Below are 16427 nucleotides of genomic sequence, written 5' to 3' on the forward strand. Positions count from 1 at the left end.
ATCATATCTATTTTAATGTAGTGCAGCTCAAAGATCACGATCATCTATACTAATTGATGCTTGTCCTTGTTCTTTGTGCACAGTAATTTCATTTGATAATATTATAAAGCATTGCTAATATGATATTCAAATTCTTTTTAATGTTGCATTGATGAACATTATTCTGAAATTGTCCGGTGATTTTGTAGACACAGTTATCTTTTCTCCTAATGACCCAAATACTTGATGTTCCTTCAGTTATATCTTTTTGGTAGTACTTACTTTTCCAGCCTTTTGTTGCCCCGTCCCACATGTTTTGATATGTGTTGCTGCCATCAAATTCAAAAGTAGCTAATATGTTTCATGAACAGAGATGGGCAGTAACGCGTTACTTGTAACGCGTTACTGTAATCTGATTACTTTTTTTGAGTAACGAGTAAAGTAAGGGATTACTATTGCAAAAACGGTAATTAGATTACCGTTACTTTCCCGTAGGAACGCTGCGTTACTAAAACCGTGATTTTTTGCGAGAATGTCTCACGACACTGACGTAAGCGAGTGCGCCATTGGTGACAACAGCTGTGTGCAGATCAACAATGGATCACATATCGATTGTGGGAGAGAGTATGAGCGTGCAGTGTTTAAAGTGTGGAAGCACTGACCGTACTTTGAGTTTGATTCCATAAAAAGTGACAAAAACATTAGCGTCCGTTGTGCGTGGGAAGAAAACTTCTTTTTACAGCGAAAAAAACTCCTAAACTTCCAAACAAGCACCGAGTAGCTACGACGTAATGGGAAACTCACAGAGAAACTCGCGGATTCTTCAACTGACCGCGGCACACCTGCACCAGGGTAAACCTCCGCCTACCCCAGTGTTGCTTAATAGGTGAAAATAGAGCAACAGGACCGCTGAGTCTTTGACTTTATTTATTTTCTGCTGTGTTTTACTTGCATCTATTTGAAAGAGTAAGTGTAAACACAAAAAATATTTTATTTTATTTGCTGGAATGTGCAAAAAATAGGTTTAAATGTTAAACTAATTTATTCAAGTCAGAGAATGTTGCATATAATTAAATTTTTGCTTGATGCATAAAGTTAAAAGATTAAAACTAATAAAACAAGTTTTAAAAAGAGACTTTTCCATTTGATTACATTTTGTATGATGGATTATGCAGAAAAAGTAGAATTGGGCTGAAAGATCTATCGCTTTATCACCTCTTCAGGTTGTAAATCGTGTTTTTAAAAAGTAACAAAGTAACTAAGTAACTAAGTAATTAATTACTTTTGAAAATAAGTAATCAGTAAAGTAACGGGATTACTTTTTTTGGGAAGTAATCAGTAATTAGTTACTGATTACTTTTTTCAAGTAACTTGACCAACACTGTTCATGAAACAGTAAAATATTTCAGTTTCTATATTCAGTTTCACTTTTTTCTAGGTTCTATTGTGAAAACAACAGGACTATAAGATTTGCAAATCATTACATTCTGTTTTTATATATGTTACATGGAGTACATTTTTTTCTACCAAAAAATCTCTTTATCTAAAATAAATATGCAAAACATCTCAATACACCTTTGCATGTCTCTGAATACACACTATCTAGATTAGTATTTACTAGTAAACATTTCTATACAGTGCTACACAAAGACTGATTATTTATATAATAGAACTTAAACTCAAAAAAGAAAAGTAAAATATTATTTTGCATTGTCAGGTTTGACAGTACAAAGTGACATTGATGTCATTGAAAAAGATGCCAGATGTTTCTGTGAAAACAGCTGTGTGAAAATAACTGCAATAATGTTCAGTTTTCTTTCAAATGTACCAATTAAACACAAATACAAAATCAACTGCAGCTGAAATATTATTTATCTGTTTTAAAGACATTTCACTGGAGCTGAATGGAGTTGACATTTAGTTCTACAGAAGTCAAATCCTGACTCTTTAGCAGGTGACCGGGCAGTTGCGTCTAACTTGATGCACCAACACCTCCAGGCTGGCAGGCTATTAGAAGGCAGTAGCGGTGGTGTGGTATTTATGTGTTGGGGGGAGGGGAGGGTTGGTCTGGCCTAGGATGAGGTGTGTGCATATGGGCACATGCAGCAGCTATGGCTGCAGAGACATTCAGCCATAACACATGACAACCTGTCAACATGTCATGACTCAACCTCCAGGCACGATGGCTGGACTGGCAGATTAGGTCTCTGCCTCGTGTCTGTGGACGGGACTACATAAAGATATAATTATTTTTGGATTTTAAAAAAAATTCTACTCTTTTTTTAGATATTTATTCACCTGCACAAACATTTTTCTATGTGTAAAGTCTGTTATGATACTAAATAAAGTGCATGAGCCTATCATTTCTAATTCCAAAAATTCTAGCTGGTCATATTTCCCCCTGTTCTTTCCCTCTCTTTCTGTTAGAGTGACTGCTATCCATCTGTCCATAGTGATCAAAAAAGGCCTCAGTCCTCCGTCACTATTTGTCACAGATAGATGAAAAGATTGATAGATGGATGGATACATACAGGAGGGTTAGTTGGAGAAATGATGCAGGTTGGAGGTGGGGGCACTGACAGACAGCCCTCCCTGACCTTTGCCCTCAATGCTGGAGTGGCCCTCGTCTATCTTTGTTTGGCTTCAGCTGCCGACAGCTGACTGTGATGTTGACAGATATGATGGCTGATCACATCACAGCAGATTAGACAAGAGGTAAATAGTGCAACTTAGATAACAGGCTAGTGGAATAACATGCAGGGAACTCATCAGTCATAGCCAAACAACCTTCAACAGAGGACACAGTTTGATCCGACTGAAAAGCACAGCCACAAGTTTTATATCCCACTCTGTGAAAATTGTTTATTTGCTGGTGTCAACATCACACACACAGATTTCACACTCCAAACCATCACGTCCATTAGTATATGGAAAATGTAATTTGTTGATTCTGAATGAACTAATCAAGGTGTGCTTTAAGTACTAACTGTAATTCAAGACTTTTAAAGAAAGAACATTAACTACTGAGGACTTAAAGCTTCTTTCAGACGCTACTTCTATAAGGGGCGATCGTGGCTCAAGAGTTGGCAGTTCATCATGTAATCAGAAGGTTGCCGGTTCGAGCCCCGGCTTGGACAGTCTCGGTCGTTGCGTCCTTGGGCAAGACACTTCACTCGTTGCCTACTGGTGGTGGTCAGAGGGCCCGGTGGCGCCAGTGTCCGGCAGCCTCGCCTCTGTCAGTGCGCCCCAGGGTGGCTGTGGCTACAACGTAGCTGCCACCACCAGTGTGTGGATGACTGAATGTGGTGTAAAGCACTTTGGGGTCTTAGGGACTAAGTGAAGCGCTTTACAAATACAGACCAATTACACACCAACATCATTTTAAATAGTTTTTAATATTTGGCTGAGTTGTTCTTTACTCCTTTAAGTTCCTGCTTGATTTTTGCCATTCACTGAGGAAATATCCTAATGACCGCTGGTTAGCACTATATGGATTTGCATGCAACACAGTTCTATTATAATCAATAAAGAGCCCTGATTTTCAGTGAGCATTCCCTCAGAAGGGACAAACGGACCCAAACTTTGCAACTTTGTGTAGGGATCAAGTATTCAGGATTTGCCTTTAATTTGTCACAGCAGAACTGGGATGATTATGTAATGTAAAGTTTGTTCCATAGGCTGACATCTCAGCACAAGCACACCTGGCTCAGATCATCTAGAAAAACACATCACTCATACTGAATAGTTCCTGGAACTGTTGTAATGACATTTTAGATAATGGGTTAATTTGATAAAATGCAAATTATATCAGGTAGTAGTGAGTTATGTCAGTAGTGATGGACAAGATATATGCTATTATGGGGAGACACCAAATGTTTCCTTTTGAGGAACAATCAGTAAAAAGAGGGGTAGAAAAAGTTTAAAAGGAAACCTCTGATAGGGCAGGAATCGAACCCACCCAACCTGACAAAACTGACAAAAACTGTAGTAAAGGGCTGTTTCGTCTACAAGTTGCAAAAGAATTGTTCCTTAGAGTAAAACTGACGGCAATCTTCCAACAGACAAACACGCAGAAAGTCTCAGGCTGGATTCAGATTTAAAGTTTACCTTTGATAAGCCTTTTTTTGTCTGTGCTGATGATCTTTCTTTTCAATGGCAGAAACATTTAGCCACACCTACACTGGCTCTAGGGTCAGTCAGTTATCAACAGCTAACAAAGCTGGATGTGAAGCTGTGATACTCCTTTAGTGATATGATGGGAATAGGTTACTGTATACCTCTCGTTTGATTCTTCAGTACGTTATCTGCTGAGTGATGAGTTGAACACCTCAGTTATCGAAACCTTTGGTTAGAAAAATGTTTTGTGGAAATCTTACCATACAGCCAAAGTCTTTTTTTTATCATGAACTCTGTGGTTTTCAGTTTCTTTTAGCAGTTTGGGAAAGGATCTCAGGGATAAAGGGTAAAAAGGTTACAAGATACTGGTAAGTGCCAAACACACTGGTCTGTGCAGGTTTTAGGGTCTGTGCAGGAAGGGTAAGTCACAGTGTGAATAAGGCAAGAAGGTTATACAAAGCACAAAAAAAAGAAAAAAAAATGGAAGAGTGAGCATGAAAACAACATGCAAAATCAAACTAAAATCAGCCGCTGCAACCAAATCAAACCCAAAGTTACATATTACATATCCACATATATGTGGTCTGCCCCTGTTCCAGTTTTAATTATTAGTTAATCCTCTCGAGGCAGGCGTTGCCGATTTGCAACAGTTGAAAACTAACAACCTGATTACCCCACATACATATTTGATGAGTTTGTTTTACTCAGAAGTACCACTGCAGGACTTGGTTGTGCATTAGCAACAAAAAGTTTAATTTGAGCCTGAGAGGGTTAACTGTTCAGTTCAGAGTTCAGTTATTCAGAGTTTCAGTGATTTCTGCATTGACAAAGGAGGACTGGAGCATTTGGGGCAAATAAAGGAGACAGGAGTTGATATTTACCTGTTTCCATGGACATGGGATGCACAGAAGGCGAAGCTGTAGTGCAGCAGTGTGGGATCAATCATGGCTCCATTCTCTGCCCTCTCCAGCAGATCGCTCAGGTAACATAGATGGCGATGGCAGCCTCGAACACCATAACGAGCACAGTACTCATCCAAGACAAACACCTGACCAGGACTAAACCAGCCCTGTTGGTAACACACAGAAACACTGTTGTCGGATTCCTCTGATGAAATAAGTGATGTTTATATGCTATAACACTCTGTAATAGCACTTAACAATAGTATCATGCGAGCATATTAAACCACATCTTTACTGATAGTAAGACTTTGTTATTATTAAGACACTACGGTTGCTAAGATACAGAATGCATTCCTGTGTTCACTCCATAAGACCTGTTGCCACTGATTTTCAGTACTTTTCATGTGAAATTTGGCACACCTCAATCGTTTCTCTTTGTTTCCCTCTCAACAGCCACCATTGTTGCCGGTTTTTCTATCAATTATAGGTTTTAGACTCTTTCTGGATTTTGATTTACTTACCAAGCAGGAATATGAGTCATTAAGCCTGTGGTCCAGAGTGAGGCGCTGGACAAGCTCAAACAGCGAGGCGTGGTCAAAGTTACAGGGGTTAGCTGAAATAAACTCGTCCATGCCATGCTTCTGGGCTCGATCAGCATCTGTTTATGCCAGATTATGCATTCGACGATGCGGCACACAGAGAGAGAAAGACATAAAAAAGGCAAATGTCATGTGTCGTATTCATGTTATGCAGTCATTCATAATTTGCATGATTGGCAAAATTTGTGCATTAACTCTCTTTACATGAGCTTAAACACCATATTGGCTGTGATTATACTTACTACAACAAGAGAAAGTAATAATAATCATTTTCCCAGTGAATGCCTTTTCTACATTTGTCAGAAACACAAAAAGGGCATCATTCTGATGCCTCTTCACAGCATTGGCAGTGGCCCCCAGCTCTCTAGTGTGGCCCCATTTAACTGTCACACTAAATACCTGAGAATGAGCAAAGAATGAGGACTCACAATAATCTATTTTACTCATCAAAGTAGAGGGGTTAATTAATGATTCTTTGAAATCAAAGTGGTATATTGAAAGTAGAACAAATTTTAGATAAAAATGTCGTTATAATTGACAGTATGGACATGATGTCACTGACGTCTTTGTGTAGTCTCATGTAGAAGATTTTTCCACCAGTGTCATTTTGGATGCAGAAAAACAGATGAAACCACACGCTCACTGGCTGATGACTGGTGATTGACAAGTTGTTAACCACTGAGCATGCAGTTTCATGTCATGATTAATGCACCATTTTGAAACCTTAATTTTTCAAACCCACCCATGTTTATACTGTCAATGATTATAACACAACTTTGCAAAATAAAATTTGACCAATTTTGTCATTAATTTAAAAGAAAAATTGGAATGCTACACTAAACATGTGGCTGTTGCTTTGTAATAAATATGATATTTCCTCCTGAGAACCAAGGAAAAATGAATGTTCCCATTGAACTTTTTTGTGATTTCCCTTCTCTTTGTAGCTAAAAGAAGCCAACCAAACACATGAGACATCAATGGAGAGCCCAGAATGTCCTCTATTTAGTACATCAGGACTTCAAATGAGTCAAATTACTTATAGACCAAAACCAAATGTGCATTACAGAGGGCATAAATGAATAGGCTGGTTCTCAGGAGGCTTACACAAAAGCCACCGTAGAGTATGCCCAACAACAACCTGCTAAGAAAAAAAAACACATTTTAGTAAAGTAAAATCCAGTAGTTAAAAAAAAGAACGCACACCCCTTATTTAAAGAAATTTGAGTTATTTCAAAGCAATTTTATAGCTTCTTTATATAAAAAGAATATTGAGCTTTGTATATACTGAAGGAAGGGAAAAAATGTCCTTCCAATGATTTCGCATATTTTTAGTGAAATTTCATACACACAACTGTATTTAAGGCATGCTCCCTAGCAATAAAAATCATTAGCACACAGAATACTTAGAGTCATTATTGACAGACACATAACTCTAATGTAGCTTCCAAACATGTTTGTAGACACAAAGGATATTTCATGTTCTGTTACAGGAAAGCAATCCTAAGAGATGAAGTTGTTATCCTCAATATAATAACTGGGACAAGTATTGTTTAGCCCAACATCTCAAATAAACAGCACATGTTTTGCTTGCTAAAAATGGGCTACAACCAGTGCAATCAGTTCTTTCCCACACATAATAGCAGAATATTCTCAAAGATGTAATTAAATTTGATGTGTTTAAATAAATCCACTAAAATGGATATGAATAGAAGTTATAGTGAGCTACCCAACAATCGAGAGATTTGTCAGGCAACATCCTCTTTACTGCCAATTGAAAGCACCTCAGCTGTCAGTCAACAAACAAAACAAAGAGTGGGATGCTGGGAGCTGATTGTGTTCCCTCAACAAGTCCCCACCCCCACAACCTCCCCCAAATATCTAAAAAGGTGACATTGAGGTGCCCCTTTGGTCCATAGCTGGTGGCCTGTCAGGTCTGTTTGATGTGAGTGAGCAAGAGTGGAGGCGGGAGGGCTGGACAGTAACATGCAGTGACATTAGTCACTCCCATCCGTCTGGGCTGGAGAAAGACGGCCCTGACAATGACTGATGGCTGCTATTCATTTTTAGATTCAAAGGAGAGAAACCGGGAGGCAGTGGATCCAGTGCTGGTGCTAGCCATGGTGGTCAAAATCATTTGGCACTATTTAGCACATGGCTTGCTTTGGTTGTGGACTGACCGTGAAATGTGTTTAGGTCCTCTGGTATACTGCACTGACTTCCATACCCAACCTCATCACTACAGCACATGGCTAATTATGAACAGGTCATCTAATGTTGTCACAGCTTCCAGTAGCCACTGTGTATCTCAATAAATTCAATTAAAATCATCATCAGTGAGTTATGATTAAACCTCCACATGTTTGCTGTAGTCGTAGTAGTTCATAAGTACTCCACGACTCTTGTCTGCACTGAGTAGGAGATGCTCTGTATCTCATTTTACATGTGTATAGTGACAATAAAAGGCACTCTATTCTATTCTATTCTATTCGAGTCTAGCCTAGTCTATTCTATTCTAGTAACATGGAATGTTACTAGAAGACATGGAATGACATTTCTGTTAAAACCATTAATAAAATAAAATAAACTCTGATTTAATAGAATCGGACACTTATTTTTATATCTTTATATATTTAAAATAAGTACCTTGATCAATGTGCTACTGGCAGATGGCATCCCAAAATATAAGATGGAAATTGTACAGTTAGACATGGTAATACCTCTGAGAACTAATGCAGGCCCCAGTTAAGCAAAACAACACAAAAGTCACAATGTTCATCATCATTAGTGAGTCTGTTAATTCTGTTACTGTTGCATAATGGATTTCTTTTTTAAGACAAATGTGACTTTTACTGGTGATGGGGGATGAGTGATACCACCCTAACCTTTTTGACTCCATGAGTTGTTGTTTTTTTCTGAGATTTCTTTCTGAAATACAAACTTGCATTGATAGTGCCATCGATAAATGTTCTCTATTCTTACCTGCTGTCTCGTTCTGAACACTCCCATCTATTTGTTTCACATTTGTCACTATGCAGTTTCCCTGTTGTAATTTTGGCCAAAATCATGGCCAAACATGAGAGACACCAGGTTATCCAAATAAATTAATTCTTTGTTCTACTCTAGACTCACAGAAGGTTTTTACAACTCTTATTGCCATGGGAACAAGGAACCTCCTGAACTGCTCAGATCTTCAGGAAAATCCTATCAGCAATGACACGTTCTGTCATTGCTCTTTCGCCCAGCTGGGAGGCTATGAAGAGAGTTTTTGCCGTTGTTCTTTCAGTTTGTTCAATGTGTCCATATACACCACAGTCTTAAGTGAGTCAAGTCTCCTTCCAAACACTGAGCTGGATTTTTTGTCCATCAGGATGCACCCTCAACACACATCAGCACTAAAGAGAGCACTGGCCACCACACTCTGATGAAATGTATACAGCATTTCACACCACTGTTACCTTCACCTTCCACATCCTCTCGAGCTCCTCTCTGAGCCCTTGGTATTTCTCCAGCTTCTTGTGTTCCTTCTTCCTGATATTGCTGTCATTCGGAACCGCTACATCGATCATTACGGCCGTCTTCTTCTGTTTGTCTACCACCACTATGTCCGGTTGGTTAGCCACCACCATTTTGTCCATCTGTATCTGGAAGTCCCACAGGATCTTAGCTCGGTCATTCTCCACCACCCTTGGGGGCATCTCCCATTTTGACCTTGGGACTTCCAGGTTATACTCGGCACAGATGTTCCTGTACACTATGCCGGCCACTTGGTTATGGCGTTCCACGTATGCCTTGCCTGCTAGCATCTTGCACCCTGCTGTTATGTGCTGGATTGTCTCTGGGGCATCTTTACACAGCCTGCACCTGGGGTCTTGCCTGGTGTGATAGACCCCAGCCTCTATGGATCTTGTACTCAGAGGTTGTTCTTGTGCTGCCATGATTAGTGCCTTTGTGCTGTCTTTCAGTCCAGCTTTGTCCAGCCACTGGTAGGATTTCTGGATATCAGCCACCTCCTCTATCTGCCGGTGGTACATACCGTGCAGGGGCCTGTCCTTCCATGATGGTTCCTCGCCTTCCTCCACTTTCTTGGGATTCTGCTGCCTGAGGTATTCACTGAGCACTCGGTCAGTTGGGGCCATCTTCCCAATGTATTCTTGGATGTTTGTTGTCTCATCCTGGACTGTGGTGCTGACACTCACCAGTCCCCGGCCCCCTTCCTTCTGCTTAGCGTACAGCCTCAGGGTGCTGGATTTGGGGTGAAACACTCCATGCATGGTAAGGAGCTTTCTTGTCTTTATGTCAGTGGCTTCTATCTCCTCCTTTGGCCAGCCTATTACCCCAGCAGGGTACCTGATCACGGGCAGGGCGTACGTGTTGATGGCCCGGATCTTGTTCTTACCGTTCAGCTGACTCCTCAGGACCTGCCTGACCCCCTGCAGGTACTTGGTGGTTGCAGCCTTTCTAGCGGCCTCTTCATGGTTCCCATTTGCCTGCGGGATCCCCAGGTACTTGTAGCTGTCCTCTATGTCTGCAATGTTGCCTTCTGGTAGTTCAATCCCCTCAGTTCTGACTACCTTCCCTCTCTTTGTTACCATTCGACTACACTTCTCCAGTCCGAACGACATTCCAATGTCATTGCTGTATAGCCTGGTAGTGTGGATCAGTGAATCGATGCCTCGTTCACTCTTGGCATACAGCTTGATGTCATCCATGTACAGGAGGTGGCTGACAACTGCTCCGTTCCGTAGTCGGTATCCGTAGCCAGTCTTGTTAATGATCTCACTGAGGGGGTTCAGGCCTATGCAGAACAGCAGTGGGGACAGAGCATCTCCTTGGTAGATCCCGCACTTGATGGTGACTTGTGCTATGGGCTTGGAGTTGGCCTCTAGTGTTGTACGCCACATCCCCATTGAGTTCCTGATGAAGGCTCTTAGGGTCCCATTGATCTTGTACAATTCTAGGCATTCCAGTATCCAGCTGTGGGGCATTGAGTCATAGGCCTTCTTGTAATCAATCCAGGCAGTGCACAGTTTGGTCAGTCTGGTCTTGCAGTCTCGGCTGACTGTTCTGTCTACCAGTAGCTGGTGTTTTGCGCCTCTGGTATTCTTGCCAATTCCTTTCAGTGCCCCACTCATGTATTGACCCATGTGCCTGTTCATCTTAGCCGATATGATGCCTGACAGGAGCTTCTATGTAGTACTGAGGCAGGTTATTGGTCGGTAGTTGGAGGGGACCGGTCCCTTCTTGGGGTCCTTGGGGATCAGGACCGTCCGACCTTTGGTTAGCCATTCCGGGTGTCTCTCGTTAACTAGCAGCTGGTTCATTTGTGCTGCCAGACGCTCGTGGAGTGCAGTCAGCTTCTTTAGCCAGTAGGCGTGAACCATGTCGGGCCCTGGTGCCGTCAAACTCTTCATACTGGAGACCCTTTCTTGGATATCTGCCACTGATATGTGTGTGTATATATATATATATATATATATATATATATATATATCGGAGATCTCTGTCCAGAAGAGCGCAGTCCTGGGAACAGCTAAGATACTGCGCAGGACCCTCAAGCTCCCAGGCCTCTGGTAGAGGACCCGAGCTTGAAGGATAAACCGCCCGCCCCGACGAGCCCTCATCTGGGACTCTCCTCAGCTCTTACTGGAACAGTGGCGCGGCTGCCCCTCTGTTGGTCTTCCATGGTCTCTTGTGTTCTGGGGGCCTCTGGATGTCTGGAGTTTTGATCTCCTCCATACCCGCTTCACACCCTGGAGGACGGGGCTGTGGCCCCCCCACACTCCCTAGCAGATCATTACATGGAGAAACCTTTGGAATGCAAGCATGCTGATCCACACAGGTATGCACACATGGGTATTCACAGACGCGGACTAAAGCTTTCTTGGCTGCTGCCTCAAAGCACACTGTGCGCTGTCTATCTTGCGTGCTGCACAATATCGTTTATTATTTAGTAAATATTGATATCTATGACTAGCTAGTTTATTGTGATGGTGCTTTGTTTTCTCTATTATTATGTTGCTCTTTGTTGTTTGCTGTCTCCTCTGTTTGTTTTTTTTGTTTGTTTGTTTTTTTCTCCATACAGGTGACCCAGGAGTTCTTTTTTTTTTTCTCTCTCTTCCCCCCCTTCTCACCGTCTCTTCTCCCCTTTGGTTTTCTTTCTTTCTCTCCCCCTCTTTCTCTCATTCATTCCCCCTGTCCTATTTATTAAAAAAAAAAAAAAAAAAAAAAAAGACAAAGGATGAACTGAAGCTCTGCCATCACGTAATGTCGCATACTGCTGTTTCTGATGTCATTTAAAAAAAAAAAAAAAAAAAAAAAAAAGATAAACCGCCCGCAGGGGCGTGCTGGGTGTTTATATATATATGTCCTCTACAACATATATTAATCTATCACTATGATTAATCTGATTAAAAGTTTTTAATTTAATGTCTTTATTAACCCATCTGAAGTACACAATGACTCAAATCCCTGTTTCGAGCAGTTTGTCCAAGTAGAGTTAACTTCACACACGCGCAAATAAGGGATGGGTACCGGCCATTATGCCATTATGGCACCGGTTCTGACATAAACAGTAGTAACCAGACCGAAAAGCATTGCACGTTTCAGTGCTTTATTTCAGTGCTTTTTTTCCTAAGATGTCATACACTTTGGATTCTAGCCAATCATTTTATCTTTCCAAAGATAGTAGGTGGGCCTAGGTACGTACGTTCTTTTAGAGCAGAGCTACAGATTAAAAATGCCCCAGGCGAAGCAGTCAAAATTCTGGCTGTACTTCACAGCAAAAGATGCAAACTCAGCAGCCTGCAACAAGTGCTTTAAGCTGATACTGTGATACTGTGCAAAGGAGGTAACACCTCAAATCTGATGAAAGACCTGGCGACGCATAGCGTTTTTTTTAAAAGTTGAGAAATGCACCGTATTTGATAGCTTGCTAGCTCACACCGAGCACATCTACTGCGGGTGTGGTGCCAGTTATCGGACCGGAGTTAGCAACATCCCCCAAAAACACGAGGGGAGAGTCCTGGCCCCTAGCCCTGCCAGTGTAGCAGAAATGATGATGGATGATGGCAGCAGCAGCCGTTCTTCTCTGCGTGAGTAGCTTAATGTTGTTCGTGTGTAATTTACGTTGAGTAGGCTAACCACGTTATTACATTAATGCATGTAAGGTGAACTAGCAAACACCGTCGTAGTTACATGCGGCTGTCTTCTTGTTTGATGGCAGATACTCCCTTCACCCTGGCCAAAAAGGCTAAAATGACCAAAGAAAAAGTGGAAAACAGCTAAACATGAGAGGTTTTTGGACAAAGTTTGTGTTCTCCATTCTTTAAGCACCGGTTCGAGCACCGTTTAAGCACCAGCACCATTAAAAAACTACCGGTTTGGCACCAGTATTGGATAAAAGCTAAACGATACCCATCCCTAGCGCAAATGGGCAGTTGATCTGGGAGAGACAGGCAGCAGAACCAATCAACTCAATATGGAAGATGACAGCACAACACGTTGGCCCTCTTGATGCCTGAAAGATGAACAAGCGAATGGCTCAATACATGAGTGGGGCACTGAAAGGAACTGGCAAGAACATCAGAGGTGCAAAACACCAGCTACGTGTTAGACCGAGCAGTCGCCCGAGACTGCAAGACCAGACTGACCAACCTGTGCACTGCCTGGATTGATTACAATATAAACAGGACCCTAAGAGCCTTCACCAGGAACTCAATGGGGATGTGCCGTACAACACTAGAGGCCAACTTCAAGCCAATAGCACAAGTCAGCATCAAGTGCAGGATCTACCAAGGAGATGCTCTGTCCCCAATGCTGTTCTGCATAGGCCTGAACCCCCTTAGTGAGATCATTAACAAGACTGGCTACGGATACCGACTACGAAATGGAGCAGTTGTCAGCAGCCTCCTCTACATGGATGGCATCAAGCTGTATGCCAAGAGTGAACGAGACATCGATTCACTGATCCACACTACCAGGCTATACAGCAATGACATTGGAATGTCGTTCGGACTGGAGAAGTGTAGTCGGATGATGATGAAGAGAGGGAAGTAGTCAGAATTGAGGGGATTGAACTACCAGAAGGCAACATTACAGACATAGAGGACAGCTACAAGTACCTGGGGCCACTAGGACATCTGCAACGACCAAGTACCTGCAGAGGTACCGTGATCAGGTACCCTGCTGGGATAATAACTTGGCCAAAGGGGGAGACAGAAGCCACTGACATCAAGACTAGTAAACTCCTGACCATGCATGGAGGGTTTCACCCCAAATCCAGCACCTTAAGGCTGTATGCTAAGCAGAAGGAAGGGGGCCGGGGACTGGTGAGTGTCAGCACCACAGTCCAGGATGAGACAACGAACATCCAAGAATACATTGGGAAGATGGCCCCAACTGACCGAGTGCTCAGTGAATACCTCAGGCAGCAGAAACCCAAGAAAGAGGAGGAAGAGGAGGAACCATCATGGAAGGACAGGCCCTTGCACGGTATGTACCACCAGCAGATAGAGGAGGTGGCTAATACCCAGAAGTCCTACCAGTGGCTGGACAAAGCTGGACTGAAAGACAGTACAGATGCACTAATCATGGCAACACAAGAAAAAGCTGTCAGTACAAGATCCATAGAGGCTGGGGTCTATCACATGAGGCAAGACCCCAGGTGCAGGCTGTGTAAAGATGCCCCAGAGACAATCCAGCACATAACAGCAGGGTGCAAGATGCTAGCAGGCAGGGCATACATGGCACGCCATAACCAAGTGGCCGGCATAGTGTACAGGAACATCTGTGCCGAATATGGTTTGGAAGTCCCGAGGTCAAAATGGAAGACGACGCCTAGGGTGATCAAGAATGACTGAGCTAAGATACAAATAATAAGGCGTAATTAAGACAGCATATATAATTTAGACAGCATACAGGGCGGAGGTAGACAACAGAAAACAACTTGAAGCTGAATGTTCTTAAAACAAAAGAACTCATAATGGACTTCAGGAGATCCACTCTTCTCTCAGTATAAATGAGAACAGGTGAAATCTGTCTCTACCGTTTCTAGTTATAAAAATCTGCTGTTAATTTTTGATTATCTCAACTGTGTAATGTTTTTTTAAAGTGACTTCACATAAATATTATTTAATTAATAGGTCTTAACAGTTCAGCCAAGAGAGATCAAAAACAATAAACTTAGAATATGCCCTATAACGGTCGTAGCTGGTGGGCATGTCTCTACTACTGTACATTTTGTACACAGTATATTTTAAAATCTTTGAATAATATCAAAACTTAAGCAATGAATTAGGAAATAAATAATGGCTACGGGGAATTAATGATCACTTAAATATTTTAGAATATCCTAGATTAACCTCAAAAACTCAGGGCACGGTTAATCTGTAGTGAATGTACTCAGACTGCAAAGTGACCAGTAAGAGCTTGTAGGTTGTTGTCCATCTTCCTGTTTGTTTACCTCAGCTGTCAATGCTGGGTGAGAAGCATCTATCTTTATTTAGTTTTGAAGAGGAAATAAAACTTTTTGAAAGGAGTCTGATACAAGTTGATGAGCCAGTAAAGCTCACTTCTCACAGATGACAGTGACACTGACGTGAGTTGTTAAAAATATTTTTAACTTTTCTGTCAGTGAGCACTGTTGTTGTTGCCACTCTTAACCTTAGTTAATTGCTGTTAGTAACTGCTAATTAGGGCGCAGGCACTAAAAGTGTGAAGGCCCTATTGCATCTGTTCCACTTCTTATTAGGGCACAAGCACTAACAGCGCAAAAGCTGTATTGTAATTGTTCAGTTCATATTATCAGGCAAATGTATTGGAATTTGGGATCCTTAACATGCTCAAAAACCCATAGATTTTGCATATGTCTCAGGTCCAGTGAAAAGTTATGTATTTTATTGGATTCAGACAAGGGCGTTTCTAAACTGCTCTACAGTGCCACTTATATCAAAATCAGAATCAGAATACTTTATTAATCCCAAAGGAAATTAGGGTTACAGCAGGCTGCACGCTAATGGCGCATGCGCACTTACAAAGGAACCTTCTGACCAAACTTACACAAACAGCACATTGGGAAGACATGTCAGAAAGGTAGGCTGACAGGAAAAAAACAACGAAAATACATAACATGAGGTGAGAGGAGGACCAAAAAACTCCACTCAGACTGAGCTCCTAGTGGGAGAACAGTTTGATAACAGAAAAAACACCTCAGTACAAAAAGCACATGACTATCAATACACCATAGAAACACAAGGTAAGCAACAGGGGTGGGTAAAGGGTAAGAGAGAGCCGGTGTAGGCAGCGCATCCGGTCCTGCAGCATGTCTGCGCTGGTCCAGTCGACCGCCATCTTCCCCGGGAGGGCACAAGCATCGAAGGCTTTTGGAAAGGGAGGGGGGATCCGTGTGTATCAGTGTATGTGTGTGTGTGCGTGTCCAGAGTTCAGCTGAGACAGTGTCCTTCACCCTGCCAGGCTAAGTAAACAGTCTTCCAGCCAACCCAGGTGGCCTTGCGTAGGATAGGAAGAACAGTCTAAGCACAGTCTGTTATCAGGGAGTTGTTGTTCAGCTCCAGCCTTGAGATCACAGCTGGCGCCGAAGTGGTAGCCGCATGAAGTGATGATGGTTTTTACTTTAGTGCGAACAACTCATATGAATTTCAAAGCTGTTCTAACAGTCTGACACTGGTCTCTCAATCTCCTGTTGGAGAGCCGCAAACTTCTCCATGATGTTATCAAACTTACGTTCTGTGATGTTGTCCTTCTTGTGCTCAAAGAGCAGATTCTGAGAACTCACGGCCACAGTGAGCTTCTCCAAGATGTAATCAAATTTTGC

At 42.1% G+C, this 16427-nt stretch overlaps 1 protein-coding gene across 4 annotated transcripts in view; it reads right to left on the reverse strand.

The window, feature by feature from the left end:
* LOC146573582 (calcium-dependent secretion activator 1-like) overlaps positions 1-16427 on the reverse strand; it is a 329487-nt gene that overhangs the window by 136009 nt on the left and 177051 nt on the right. For all 4 annotated transcript variants that reach the window (XM_085272827.1, XM_085272826.1, XM_085272828.1 and 1 more), the window contains exons 12-13: positions 5519-5655; positions 4977-5164 (exon numbers count right to left, since the gene is read on the reverse strand). In XM_085272827.1, the coding sequence (XP_085128953.1) occupies positions 4977-5164; positions 5519-5655 (325 nt within the window). The remainder of the gene's footprint in view (positions 1-4976; positions 5165-5518; positions 5656-16427) is intronic.

Source organism: Mchenga conophoros, linkage group LG5 (assembly GCF_057382185.1).
Source record: "Mchenga conophoros isolate Kocher_MC1m ecotype Shallow Benthic linkage group LG5, M_conophoros_male_GT1.1, whole genome shotgun sequence".
NCBI lineage: Eukaryota > Metazoa > Chordata > Actinopteri > Cichliformes > Cichlidae > Mchenga > Mchenga conophoros.